Here is a 14,190-nt window from a genome sequence, read left to right on the forward strand (position 1 = left end):
GTCAAAGCTCATAAAGCATTTAAAAATCATATTGTCAGGAAAGCTTTGTTTAATGTTTGGATAAGATATAAGGATTTGTTGGAAAATAAAACCCCAAGGTGGCTGTCACCAATGGAAGCGAAAGCTTTGAAAAGGCTCAATATGGAGGCCAAATGGCCAACATACTGTGAAATTTTGGAACAAGAAGGAGACAAACTGAAATTGCAGAGTTTTGAAAAATTAAAAAACAAAGTGAGAGATTGGTTTCATTATTATCAGATAATGGAGACATATAATTTAGATAAGAAAATTGGCTTCCAGGTGGAAAAGTCAAAATTAGAAACAGAACTGTTAGAACCTAAAACTAAGAACTTGTCAAGAATGTATAACTTGCTGTTGAAATGGAATACTCAGGATGAAACAGTGAAATCTGTCATGATTAAATGGGCACAGGATGTTGGACGTAATATTATGTTTGCTGACTGGGAACAGTTATGGACCACAGGTATGAAGTTTACGGCATGTAATGCCCTAAGAGAGAATATTATGAAAATGATATACAGGTGGTACATGACCCCAGTCAAGCTTGCAAAAATCTATCATTTGCCCGATAATAAATGTTGGAAATGTAAAGGAATTGAAGGTACATTTTTTCACCTTTGGTGGACATGCCCAAAGATTAAGGCTTTCTGGGAAATGATATATAATGAACTGAAAAAGGTATTTAAATATACCTTCCTGAAGAAACCAGAGGCCTTTCTCCTGGGCATTGTCGGCCAATTGGTGCCAAAGAAGGACAGAACTTTTTTTATGTATGCTACTACAGCAGCAAGAATACTCATTGCTAAGTATTGGAAGACACAAGATCTACCCACTCTGGAAGAATGGCAGATGAAGGTGATCGACTACATGGAATTAGCCGAAATGACTGGCAGAATCCGAGACCAGGGAGAAGAGTTGGTGGAAGAAGACTGGAAGAAATTTAAAGACTATTTAAAGAAATATTGTAAAATTAATGAATGTTAGAAGGATGTTGGATAGAAACTAAGTGGTTTCCAGCTGTAATGACTAGTAGATATGAAAAAAAAAAGATTCACAAATGGGTAAAAGTTTAATGGTAAGGATTTGCTGAACAAACAAATTGAATTGGAATACAAGGAGGGGAGGTGTGAGGAGGTCTGAGGAAATAAGTGTACGGAAGTTATGTTATTGAAAATTAATGTGTGTTTTTAATTGTTTTTTACTTTGTATGTTTATTTTTCATTTTTTGTTATATCTTAAAAACTTTCAATAAATATCTTGTAAAAAAATAAAAGAGAACTGTGGCATGTGAACAACAGAGGAGTGAACGGTGGGATTGCAGCTGGCAATGCTAGTCCAGCATTTGAAGTGCACTTGAACACAGATGAAGGGTCCCTCCTCAGCAAGAACGCAGTGTTTCCTGCTATGGTTCTTTTCTTCCCAAAGGTTTTTAACCCCAGATGACTCACCAATATAAGCAGTGCTGAGAAACAGCCTAGCAATATGACTCAGCATGGCCTGGTCTTCTTTTCTTGGCAGGCTTGTGAAATGTAACATTCTGGGTAAGCACACGAGTGCCTGCACCACTCCTTCATCCCAGCAGATAATTCGGCTAGATTTGCCCTGGTGTACATCTCCAGAGTTTTTTTGGATTCAAGGAACTGGAGATGGAACTGGAGGCTGAAGAAACTAGATGCAGCAGGGAAAGCCATTTTTGATGTTCCATGTGTCACACAAGTGTGGGGTGTGGAGATGTTGTTTGTGTCTGATTTTGACATCAAAAGGGGGGGCAGGAAGGGGAGGGGAGCTAAGCCAAGCCTTCCTTCTGGGAAGCTATCAGGGCTGGAACCAGAAGTTGTTAGCTTTGCGTGTGACTGTCACGGTGAACCCAGAAGAGTCCTGGTAGATCAGACCAAAGTCCCATCTAGTCCAATATTCTGTTCCTGCACACTGGCCAACCAGGTGCTTACGGGAAACCCATAAGCAGGGCATAGAACCCAATAGCCCTCTTTTCCTCATGTTCCTCAGCAACTAGTATACAGAGGCATACTGCCCCTGATTCTAAAGACAGGGCGTGGCCATCATGACTAATAGCCATTTGAGAGACAGATTTATGGAGGACGAGAATTCATGGGTAGGCAAACTAAGGCCCGGCAGCTGAATCCGGCCCAATCGCCTTCTAAATCTGGCCCACGGAGTGTCCGGGAATCAGCATGATTTTACATGCGCAGAATGTGTCCTTTTATTTAAAACGCATCTCTGGGTTATTTGTGGGGCTTGTCTGGCGTTTTTACATGAGCAGAATGTGTGCTTTTATTTAAAATGCATAGGAATTCATTAATTTCCCTCCCCAAAATATAGTCCGGCCCCCTGGCCTTAGGGACAGTGGACTGGCCCCCTGATGAAAATGTCTGCTGACCCCTGGATGAGATGATCAGAACTGCTGTTCATAGTATCTTCCTGACTATGAAGTATTCTCAGGTTGTAGAATGGCCCACCCAAGCTGGCTGCTGTTACACCCCAGCTTCCCAGACAGGAAGAGCTGTTAAAAAGAGCCTCTTTTCTGGGCTGGGACCTTATCTGAAAGGCAGGCTCCTTTTGCTCCAACATGGTTCTGTGCAGCCCTTGACCCTGGCTCAGGTCCCAGTTCCCAGCCCCAGGCTCACTTCTGGCAGATGCCTATAGCTCAACCTTATTGCTAGCCCTGCTTACCTCCTTGCACTTCATACACTTTACTCCCAAATTAGCTGATAGCAGAGCCACACTATGAGAAGAGTGCCTGGACTATGGATCATGGGGAGGGAAGAGGAGGTTAGCTCCCCTCACCCCTGCCTCATTTTCAGTGTAAAGATGACCTACAATGCTCTTTTGACACAGGAACGACAAATGCAGTTGCTATTGTTTTTCATCAGATTAGGCCCCTGGTTTACGCCAGTCTTGTTTCTCACTCTCTTTTGCAGAAGAGCTTCCCCACCTCTTCCTAGAGGCATGCTGGACAATGTAGGGAACTGGCCTGTGGTGAGGAGAACAACAAGCATTTCTGTGCCTTGCCTCCAGTGTCCAGGGAAGATGGATTTGTCCCAGGTAGGTGGAGAGAAGCACAATAGGAGCTGCGGCAAGCAGTTTCTGTGCCTGACCTTTCCCAGAGACTGAATGATGCATCTGAAGTGTCTAATGCTGACAAAGTGACAGGAGTGAAAATGGCCTCTATTACAATATGTTATTATCTTTGCTGTGACTCAGAAATGTCTTCGTCTCTCAGGGCAGGAAACTCCAAGCAAGGGCACAGCTGAGACAACAAGCTCAGCCTCCCCCCCCCCAGCTGATGTCCCTTTAGATTCTGGGTTCTTGAAATACTGACAGTCTCTTAACAAGGGGTTCCACAAAATCTGCTCCATTTCTCAAAGGAGAGGTTCTGGGGCTCAGACTTGCGTGGGAGTCCTGCTGTCTGCTTGGGAGTCCTGTAATGAGGCAAGATGAGGCAGCAGCCTCAGGTGACTTGTCTTGGGTGTCATTAAGGGCGGTAGAGTGAGAAGCAGAGAGTTCAATAGATCTCAGGAAGAAATAATCAACCAGGAAGTTCTCCTGCACAGACCTCATTGCAAAGAGCTGGAGTTACAAACAGACAATGCACCTTCTTTTCCTTTCAATAAACTTTGTGCAGCAGAACATCTTGGTAGAGCAATGTTCCCTACTAATTAGTAGGAGAGAGGGTACCATTTGGATTTTCTGCCACAGGCACCAAATTGTCTTGGAACTGGCTCCACTGGGAATGCCTATAAAATATGTCAGGAAGGGAACTGAATTTTGTCATTCCTTTTATTTCACTAACAAACCACCACATGCAAGTGAGGAATTGACATAAAGGGAGCAAAGAAGCTGTTGAGGTGTGGCAACTCATTTCTGGAAAAGTGGACTTTGTCATATAAAACTTCATTCCGTGTGAAAAATACAGAAGTCTTTTTTTTTAATGGATAGCCTGTTCCCTGCGAAAGTCTGCTGAGCATTGTCCATGATTCTTATTCATTGCACTCACAATGCAATTTCAACTTCGCTAGTTTTATGGTGATAGAGAGATTGGGTTCCACAAGAGAGAGGGAAAGTAACCAGCCCAGGTTGGATGAGGAGTATTAATCTGGCTTCCAGACACTTGACTCCCAAATCAAATTAGCTAGACCTGGTGGAGCGAAAAGAGACCATTGATCTTCCTCCTGTGAGGGATCTGGAAAGGCAATGCCCCTTCAGAGTCTTATGGTTCAATGGACTATATTGGATATGATGAACTGGTACCTATAACTCTTATTGTGGTTGCCCTACAAATTGGAGGAGCAGGTTGCTAGGTCTAAAATGGCAGGGAGGTCATTTATTTAACTTAATATAGGTTATTCTTCTGTTTTATTTGAGGTACATCTGGTGTACATCTCAGAAGACTCCTCTTCAAGAGCTGAGTAATGTATATGCTTCCACTTCATTCACACTTCAAGGGGTGCTTTTATTATAAACCAAGCAATGAATCAAAGCAGTGTCTCTTTCAGCTCCCCACATTACAAGTTTCTCTGTTGTGTAGGTGTGGACCCTCTGTCCGTGGTGCTGAATTGTGAGTGGCTGTTCTATGGAGAGATATGCAGCATACTGAATTCCAGAGTCAGATTTCCCCAGTGATGTCTATCCACAAGTGTTCTGTTTAAGATGACCACTAAACAGTTTGAGTTAAGAATACTTTTGTGTGTGCATTAACCTACAATGACATTTGAGGTGGGGAGAGGGGGAGAAAGGTGCATTCAGTGAGAGAGAGAGAAAGAGAGAGAGGAAAAAAATCCCCCATCAATATTTAAAATGAATGTCAGGTGAAATTGCAGGGTTTCAGATCAATGTGTCATCTGCTGAAATGTGAACAGCTGCTGCCTTTGTGGATGTATTTCCCTGTTTTTTTATTATAGCATCACTGATCTCTCGTCTGCCTGATCTGTTGTGCTGACAGGAGTATTTGAGGAATCTGAGTAGGAAAGCAGAATGAGAGACAGAGAAAGAAGTGATAAAAACAACTTGATGCTATGCCTCTGGAGTGATATTTTATCCCCAGAGCTGGAGGATTTATAGCAGGTTCTGCTGCAGTGATGGAGTCCTGCTGTTCTTACCAAGTGGCTCCTTAGAAGAGATTCTCTTATAACTGAGGGATTTAAGGTAGATCCTATTGCATCTCAGCAGAATGAACGAAAGTGTCCTGACTTAATAGGATTGCATGCATTGCAAGTTTTCCATTCCAGCAATGCAGGGCAGGGTTCAGACCTATAGAGGGGAGTTTTATGGAGGAAGGCCATTGTAACTTAATAATAATAATAATAATAATAATAATAATAATAATAATAATAATAATATAAATACATACATACATACATACATACATACATACTTTTATTTATATCCTGCCCTGCCCGGCCAAAGTCGGGCTCAGGGCGGCTAACATCAAATATATAACATTGGTATAAAATCAAACAATAATTAAATTACCTCCTAAAACAGGTCAGAATCAAATTAAAGTCTAATTAGATGGCTTTCCGCAGGGTTAGGGTTGGGAACAGTAAGTGCTCATCGGCCCATATGCAACAGCAAACTTTTAACTACAAATAGCTGGGTAGATTTAAAGTGATTTAGACCACATTCCTGCCATAGTTAATCACAAAAATCTCTTTCACAATACATGGACATAAATGTGCCTCTTTACAGCTAGATCTTGCCTTTAACTTACTGACTACATGTGCGCTTACTTGGGCCCTGAGCTCATCACCAGAGGCATTCCCTTTGGCAGAAGCTTGGAGAGCCTTTTCAGTGATGGCTCCTCACTTGTGGAATACTGTCCCAGATGAGATTTGCCTGGCTCCTATATTAACATATTTTCGGTGCCAGGCAGAGACTTTCCTCTTCTTCCTGGCATTTGATTATCAATATATTTTGCTTTCTTTGGGCATTCCTTTTTCTACTTGGTTAACCTGTTGGTGATCAGGCTTATGCTGTTTATGGGGAGGGGCAGTTTTAGTTTGCTGGCTTTTTTCCATTTGTGTTATAAGTTGTTTTTGAGACTCTCTTGTCATGATCAAATGTAAACAAAACAAAACATACAAAAATTCAAACATATATGCAAAGTGCTTGTCAATCACATTGCTTCCATTCATTGTCCAGAACACTAGGAGGTATGTATCATATATCTCATTAAGTACAAAGGCTAAGGGGTTACTTCTTCTAAGAACAATACCTGAACATTCAGAGGAGGGGGCTGAGATAACCTGAACATACAACCCCCCAAAAAAAAATATTGTAGGTGGTCTAACGCTTGTACAATGATAAATTGCTAAACACTGCACAGTTTCTATGCTGGTTCATATTCCCAGCCTTTTTCATCTTCAACTCAACTGTGCTGTACTAGAATTGGCTCTGAGTCTTTGCTCATTACCCAGCCTTCCCTAAATAGTTCTAATAGTGAACCATAGAGGTCTTGGTTGGCACCATTAGAAAAGCCTTTCTGGACTGCTGGGGGCAGGGGGGGGCACTGAAGCCACTTCATTCACCTACAGTGGAACTCCCTATCCATTGATATTAAGCAGGTGCCTTCACTGCATTGTTTCTGGCAACTGTTAAAAACTTCTTTGTTTAGGTAGGTCTACCCAAACTTGTAATTTGGGGTAATTTAATTTATTTTTTGTGTGTGCATGTGTTTATACTTTATATTTGACTTTCTCCAGTAATGTTTTCTTCTAGGTTGTTTTATTTGATGTTTTAATGTGTTGCAAACTGCTTTGAGATTTTTTTCTTAAAAACATAAAGTGGTCCAGAAATGAAATGTGGTTTTGTGTGTGTGCATATGAAGGGGAACACTTGGTCCCTGAGATCCCCAACCCATGTTTTACTGGATTGACTGCTTCGATGGCAAGCTTTCCACACCATCAGTGGTCTTCCTTGGACAGAGCTGGCCATTGTTATATGTAGCACTTCAGAGACCATCTCTTATCTCAGTAACCTCTGCACCTGAGACAGGTCCACATTATCTCCATATTATAGGTTGCATAAAGGCCTGAGGCTAATACACAGCAGTATCCCTCACTCGCCATGTACGCTATGGTGGCACCAGGGACTCCCAGTCTCTGGGCTGCTACCCCACGAAGGCCTCTTGCTAAGAGTGGGTCCACAGAGTCAGTTGGGTCTTCTAGATGCCTGCCTAGTAGTAGTATTAGACGCCAGGCTAATGGATCCCTTTGTTTTATAGATGGCAGCGTGTATTACTTCACTTCCTTAAAAATGAAGTAAACGAACCTTGCTGCGTCTGGGGCCTTTTTCCGCAGAGTGGGACGTTGAACTTCTGCCCCCAAGCGCTACAGTGAGGGCTCTCTTCACGCCAACAGCCTCAAAACCCAGCCAAGGAGAGATGAGGAAACATTGAGAGCGACGTTAGCAAACCTCTCCTCGCTGCTCAGCTGCGTGGTTGGGCTCGTTTGCGCGCCCCGCTCCGCGAGGAGCTGTCCAGTGCTGAATCGCCTGTCGGGCGCTTTAGCCTTTCTGATCCTGAAAGCACCCGGACGTGGAACTGGCAGGGCGCTTTCTTCCAAAATAACAACCAGCCTCTCTAAGGCTTCCAGAACAGACACGCTTCGCTCCACCGGAGTTGGCAAATTGCTCTGAGCTCAGGCGAGCCGACGGAGCCACCCCGGCCCTCTGTTTAATCAGGGCTTAACCGGCTTTCTCAATTTCCTCTCCAGCTCACGGACGTGAAAGCTTTCCTCCCAACAGCCTTAGAGCACGCCTTTGTCCCCAAGCAGAGCCACCCATCTCCGTTTAAACAGACGTGAACCAGCGCCCTTTCCAGGTCGCGCTCATTCAAGCTTTCCCTACTGCCAGGGCGGAGCGCGGGGAGGCTTCTCCAGGTCGCCTCGCTCCGGTGGCTGGCTGGGGAGACCCCTCTGACCCGAGGAGATAGTGGAGATAGCGTGCCGAGTGAGTGGTGAGACGGATGACCTCGTGGGTGTCTCCCCTGGTCTCTCCACTCCCCGCCCCTGTTTTCCAGCGGCGACCCCAGTTCCCAGGCTGAAGGGGAACAATAAAGAGGAGGAAAAGTAGCGCTCGCAGCGCCCTAATGATTGGATGAGGCGCCATTACATCATTTCCCCCCCTTTCCTGGGCTGCCTCGCTGATTTTCTTGCATTGGGGAGAAAAGTGCGCGCGCGCTAGTTAGTAGGAGCGGGAAGCACATCTGGGGAAGAGGGAGGACTGGGTGCCCGCACCACACACACACACACACACACACACACACACACACAAGCCCTCCCCCAGAGCGGTGGCCAGCGGCTTGCCCGAACTCCTTCCCAGCCCCAGGTGGTCAGAGAGGAGTTTGGAGAGCGGGAAGATGCTCCGGAGAACGTCCCATGAAGCGGATCCTGGAGGGCGAGGGCTCCTCCGTCTCCTCTGATCCGCGCCTGCCGCCCAAGTGCGCGGAAATGGGCTTTGAGAACGCCACGGACAAGCGGTGGGGCATGGCTGGTAAGTTTCACTCGCGGAGACGGGCTCTTGCCTTGGGATAGGGGCCGCTGGGAATGCCTTTACCCCTTTAGCGCGCGAAAGGGCTCCAGTAGATCACCCTCCGAGCTGGCTTTTGTGTGATCTCGATCCCCGCACCCAAACCCCGGGGGGAGCAAACGAGTTAACCGGATTGAGAGACGGGCATCCGTTTGGGTCGAGCATCCGTTTCCCTGCTACCTTCTCTGTCCGGTAGGAAGCACGGGGGCGCCACGGGGTCCTCCAGCGACCTCTGCTCCGGAGCAAGGACACTCCGGGTACTCCTTAAGGCACACTGAGAAGGGGCGAGGTTGGCACGTGGGATCTAAGGAGAAGCAAAAACCAAAGAAACACAACCCACCCCCCAGCCTCTGGGAAGGGGGGGGTGACATCCAGGAGACGAACATCTGTGGGGAGGGGGAGCACGCGGTTGTGTTCCCTCAAACTTTGCGTTGAGGGACGATCTGGAGCAAATGGAATCACCTTTCTTCATTGCTCCCCCACAAACTTTCCCGAGGTCCATTTCTCTGCAACGTCTATTGCGCGGCTTCTTCTGCTTCATTATTTCCCTAAGCGTGGTGATTGTAATAACACCCACGAGAAAACCTGGTGCAGGTTGGATGGATTTACCCCTCTCAAATTGGGAATTGTAGAAAGAGTATCTGGGATTCCTACCAGCTGCCCCCAACTCTTGCCTTTCCTCTGGACCAAACGTCCCGCAGCACCGTGATACGTCTGACAGTGGGGTTCACTCACAGCAGTGAATGTAAGGCAGTAGGATGGAGGGATGGACACCAAGGGCTGAGTTCGAACCAGGACCTACCACATGTTTTCAAGCAATGAGTGAGCGGGCGAGAGTTTCTGTGCGAGTGCAGAGTTCATTTAGTTCACTGCTAGAAAGACACCTCCTTCCCCACCCCCAAATAAATATCTGGAGCGATGGGGTGCAGGTTCAAGGTGAGAGGTCTGAGCCGCTCGGCTGGCTTGAACCATCTGATAAATATGAATGATAAAGAACAGTCCTTTCCCCAACGGGGACGAGGGGCAGTTATACCGCCCTTGTTCCACCCACTGCCCTCCTGCCTTCAGAGTCCTGTGTTCTCCCAAGTTGAACCGAGAGAAAAAAAGCTCTGAGGCAGAGCCCCACGTTCGGGGAGTTGTGGCATCGAGCTGCCCTTGTGGCAAAGCCACCTGGCTATGGAAGTTGCGGGAGGATTAACCTGACTTCAGATCCAGCTCCTTTGATTCTGCTGGCTGCAGCATTCCAGGAGCAGGATTCAGGATTATGTAAATGTGGATCGTCCCTCTTGGCTAAACGCGTGCTAATTAGGGGATGAAGAGTTGCAGTGCTTTGTCCCTTTCTCCTTGGTCCTTCAGTGGGCTGGAACTGTGGGAATGCGGGGGTGGGGGGCCTTTGGTCCCTGCCCCACGCACCAATAAAAATGGAACTGATAAGAGGGGCGGCTGTGGGTGAGATATGACCGTGGTGGAGTTTGTTGTAGCTCACTTAATGCAGGCGCTCCAGTTGCTCTGTAACCAAGGCTAGATGGTGGCGAAGTGTAGGTTCTGTCCCATGTTACCAACGGTGACTGTGACTTGATTATTGCTTGCACATTTGCCATCTGTTTACTCGGCACTTTATCCATGAGCAGAAGCAAACTAGGACCCTGCCCCATGGTAGAGCATAAGCCTCTTAATCTCAGGGTCGTGGGTTTGAGCCCCGCATTGGGCTAAAGATTCCTGCATTGCAGGGGGTTGGAATAGATGACCCTTGTGGTTTCTTCCAACTCTACAGTTCTGTACTCGAACTTTCAACAGTACAGGGGCAACATAAGGGAGAGAGGGAGAAATAAGGTTCATGGTGAGAGGTGAGGCATGGTAGGGTTGGTAAAGGGTGAATGTTAGCAAAGTTGTTTTAGATGAAGGACACATACAAGGATGTGATGTGGCATACTCTGTCCTGTTGGGAGTGACCACTGTTCTGGTGACAAGTGCGAGAATGTCAATATATGTGCCTGTGAATGATACATTTTGATAGGACAGTAACTGCGGGGTGGAATCAGGATAAACTCTGAGTCCAGTTTAGGCAGAGTGATTGCTAGGATCTCTGGATGAATTTGCAAGAGTGATGGGGGGGGGGGTTAGTGGTGGAAATGAATCCCCACTAATAGGATACCAACAGGACAGCTTTGCTAGCACCCTGCATTTCAAAAACAAACAAAAGTTGACCTCTGGAACGCAACAGATTGACTCATAAATTGTGAAATTTACAGCACAATTCTATGTACATCTATTCTTTACTTAGTAAAGTTCAATGCAAGTTGCTGTAGCCTGAAAGACATGCAATATGGACTACTTCCCCTTGCCTTTGCTCCCAAATGACTTGGAGGCATGCTTCTTTTCAAGAATTTCATCAATCCCAGCAGTAATTCCCCTTCTTCGAACTGCATCCATTTATTTTAATGTAGCTTTTGATCCCACCCATCCATGTGGCATTGCCCAGAAGCCCTTTCTTTTCGTTTTGCTCTATACATTGCAGGGTATAAAATGACTCAGAGCAGTGCTGGATAAACAAACAAGACAGAAGTATAACATGATGTTCTAGCTATCACTGTGCTCTCATTGCTGCGCTCCTGTTTAAACAGCGGCTTAATTTGGTGTAATGCTTACATTGTTCATTTTGAGGGCAGACCCATTATGCAAAGGTTGAATTTAGTGACATGAGAGCAAGCACCTCTTGGTATCCGGGCATCAAAGTAGGCACCTGCCTTTCTGTCCTCTTTGCCAAAGAGAGGTCTTTTCCCAGCAGCAAACTGCCTGGATCTCAGTGGTTAATTTCCAAATTAATACCTGCCTCCGAAAGTCTGTAAGTAAATGATGTGGGTCATGATGTACAAAGTGAACGGGTTGGTGAAAGTGAATCAGGTCCCATGTTGCAATCTGATTGAGTTAGATAAGTCACAACTATTCAGATAAAATAATACAAAAACACCTGGCGTCTCCCTCTCCTATTTGCGCTGGGGAAAATTGAAAACACATTTTTCTTATTAACGAAATGCCATATGCATGCAAAAATAAGTGTCCGTGTGATGCTCATCTAGAAGATATTTATGTACGGTTGGGCTAATTAAAGATAAATGGAACCTTGACTTACCAGAAATAACCTAGATTTGATGATGTTTCAAATAGCATGGTGTTGTTTTTTAAAATAGGGAAAAAAACAATTGTTGTTACATGTTGAAGTCAAGATGGTTCAACTTTTTCAGTGCATGTGCTGAACTGGTATTTCCTGAATTCTGGATTTGCATGTGGTTCAAGGCATCTGAAAATATACATTGAACCAGAATGTGGGGGTTGGGGGTTGGAGAGGCAACTTTAATGTACTGGACCATTCTGAAGCTTGGTTTAACCATTGCAAATCTGATGAAAAAGTCAACTCCAGCATGTTACAAGTGCTACAGCCAAATGACGGCCTGCCCTTCAAATGCTGGAAAGGCAGCAGGGATGAGGAACCTATTGCTTTCCAGATGTTGTTGGACTGCAACTCATATCATCCCATGCTGGCCGGGGCCAATGGGAGTTGGAGTCCAACAACACCTGGAAAGCAATAGGTTCCCTGCCCCTGATTTGCAGCCTCCTGACCAGTCATAGTTCATACAGAGCATATTGCTTTCATACATGCATATACTGCTTGATTGCAAGAAAAATACTCAAAGCCGTTTATCTGCACCAGATACTTATTTTGGTTTTATACTGTTGTGGCTTCTCATAAACAATCCTGGGAAGTGTGATTAGGAGAAGTTGTGGAGAAGTTTCCATTATCTATTTCTAGCCCCCTGCACAGAAAGGCGGATCCCAAAGTTCTTTGGGGAAAACACTGCTAAGCCAAGAAAAACCTGGTGTGTGTGCCTGTAACTTACAACGTTTACACAGCTCATGCTGATTGCAAGAACAAAGAGGATGCTCCTATGTCAGGGAAAACGGTCACTAGGAGTTCTAGCTTTGCAGGAGTAGGGATGGTCCCTCTCGGGGCAGGTGGGGAATTCGTCCTCCAGCTTAGTGAAACGCAAAGGAAGACCTATTGACAAAGAAAGGGATGCCAGTCCCATTCTGGGAATATCATGTCTGTTTCCGTAAGAGGCTCCAAATATGCTGTCTAATTGGTAGCTTCTTATAAGGTAGTTAGTTAGGTAATTAGTGTGGAAGAGTAGGGCATAAAACTCATGCCAGCAGTGGAAAAGGGTGGCTACATGCAGGTAAGGATGGGAGGACGGACACTCTTGAAGTTAAGCATATGCCTTCTAATACAATGCCCTGCTGTAAGATTTTGGTGGCATTTAGAAGCACGGCTCTTGAACAGAAACATATGTCACGTGGAGGAGTTAATATTGCCATGAAAAGTGCTCCTGGCATTGGCTTTCTTTGGCTGACTTGCAGTTCACAAAGTCTATACAAACTGACAGAAGATCCAGACAGTCACAGAATGATCTTGAGGGAATATAACATTTAAGGGGTTTGATGCATGGGTGCCGTGGAGGCTGGCTCTGTGAAAACGAGGGCTAATGCAATACACTTAATAGGTTTCCTTGGTTTAGATGTACACTGACCTCAATGGGCGACCGTGGTTTCCTTTAACTACAATTCCTTTTTAATCTAAATTTAGAAATGACGTATCGTTGGCGTGGTTCAGTAGAAAAGGGCAATGTTTTCATGCTAAAACATGCCACCTGCTGCAGTCTATTAATCTGTTCAATTAAGTTATCTGAGGGTCTTGAGACTTCCAATTTAATTGACAGGAACGGGATGGGCTAGTTCTTGCTTGCAGTTTGTTCCCTTGCAATGCAGGGTCAAAAGCAACGCATCATTAATACAAGGCATTTGAATTATCTGCAGAGTGTGCATGTGGAGGGGAGGAATAAGGCATAAGTCAAACTTTGCATGAACATAGAAGCTGTTCACACAAATGACAGTTTATGGATCAAGCCGCTTCTGCATGTAAGAACGGGGGAGGGTTTTCATGTGTTACTGAAAAAAAGTCTTCCGTTCAATTTCAGCCTAAAGAAAGCAGGTTGGTGGTGAAAACTTCTGCACCCTCTTTCATGAATTTTGGTTTTTTACAAAAGCAGTGCTGTTATGGATAACTAACTGGGGCCTTGTTGGTGGGCTTTTGGCTGCCTAGGATTGCTGTGTGTCTCAGCTGCAGATTGAGCTTTCCTAGCTTGTTGTCCATAAGCAACTTTGGAACTTTCAATACAAACTAGAAAGTCCATTGTTCTGAGGCTCCGTTCAGCCACAAACACACTTCAGCAAGGTCATTTCCTTTGCCTTGGTACTGTCCCTTCTCCATGGCTTCCCACTGCCCACTTGTCCTGCTAGCTAGGGATGATGGGATTTGTAGTCCCAAAACGGCTGGAGACCCATGTTTCCAAAACCCTGGCCTAGCTAATAAAGCTTACTGGACATGGGAAACACTTAGAGAGGGATTCCACATAGCACAATGGCAATAATTCTGCCAGATGAAACAATTCCATCCACTTTTCACCTTTGTGCTGCTTTGGGGGCAGCCAATGGCAGGGGGGCACAGAGGGAAGAGGTGAGCGAAGGTCCTCTTGTGTGGTGAAGGTTTTTGTGTGGGCTTCCACCAGT

The 14,190-nt window shown here is 45.5% G+C and overlaps 1 protein-coding gene across 2 annotated transcripts in view; it reads left to right on the plus strand.

Moving 5' to 3' along the window:
- The first annotated feature begins 7,909 nt into the window (after positions 1 to 7,909).
- Positions 7,910 to 14,190, plus strand: part of CHRM4 (cholinergic receptor muscarinic 4) — a 52,024-nt gene continuing 45,743 nt past the window's right edge. For both annotated transcript variants that reach the window (XR_014220473.1, XM_082225375.1), the window contains exon 1: positions 7,910 to 8,529. Coding sequence is in view for 1 of the 2 variants with exons in the window: in XM_082225375.1 (XP_082081501.1) it covers positions 8,415 to 8,529 (115 nt within the window). In the remaining variant the exon portion in view is untranslated. The remainder of the gene's footprint in view (positions 8,530 to 14,190) is intronic.

The sequence above is a fragment of the Podarcis vaucheri genome (genome assembly GCF_965113315.1).
Source record: "Podarcis vaucheri genome assembly, chromosome: 1".
Taxonomy (NCBI): Eukaryota; Metazoa; Chordata; class Lepidosauria; order Squamata; family Lacertidae; genus Podarcis; species Podarcis vaucheri.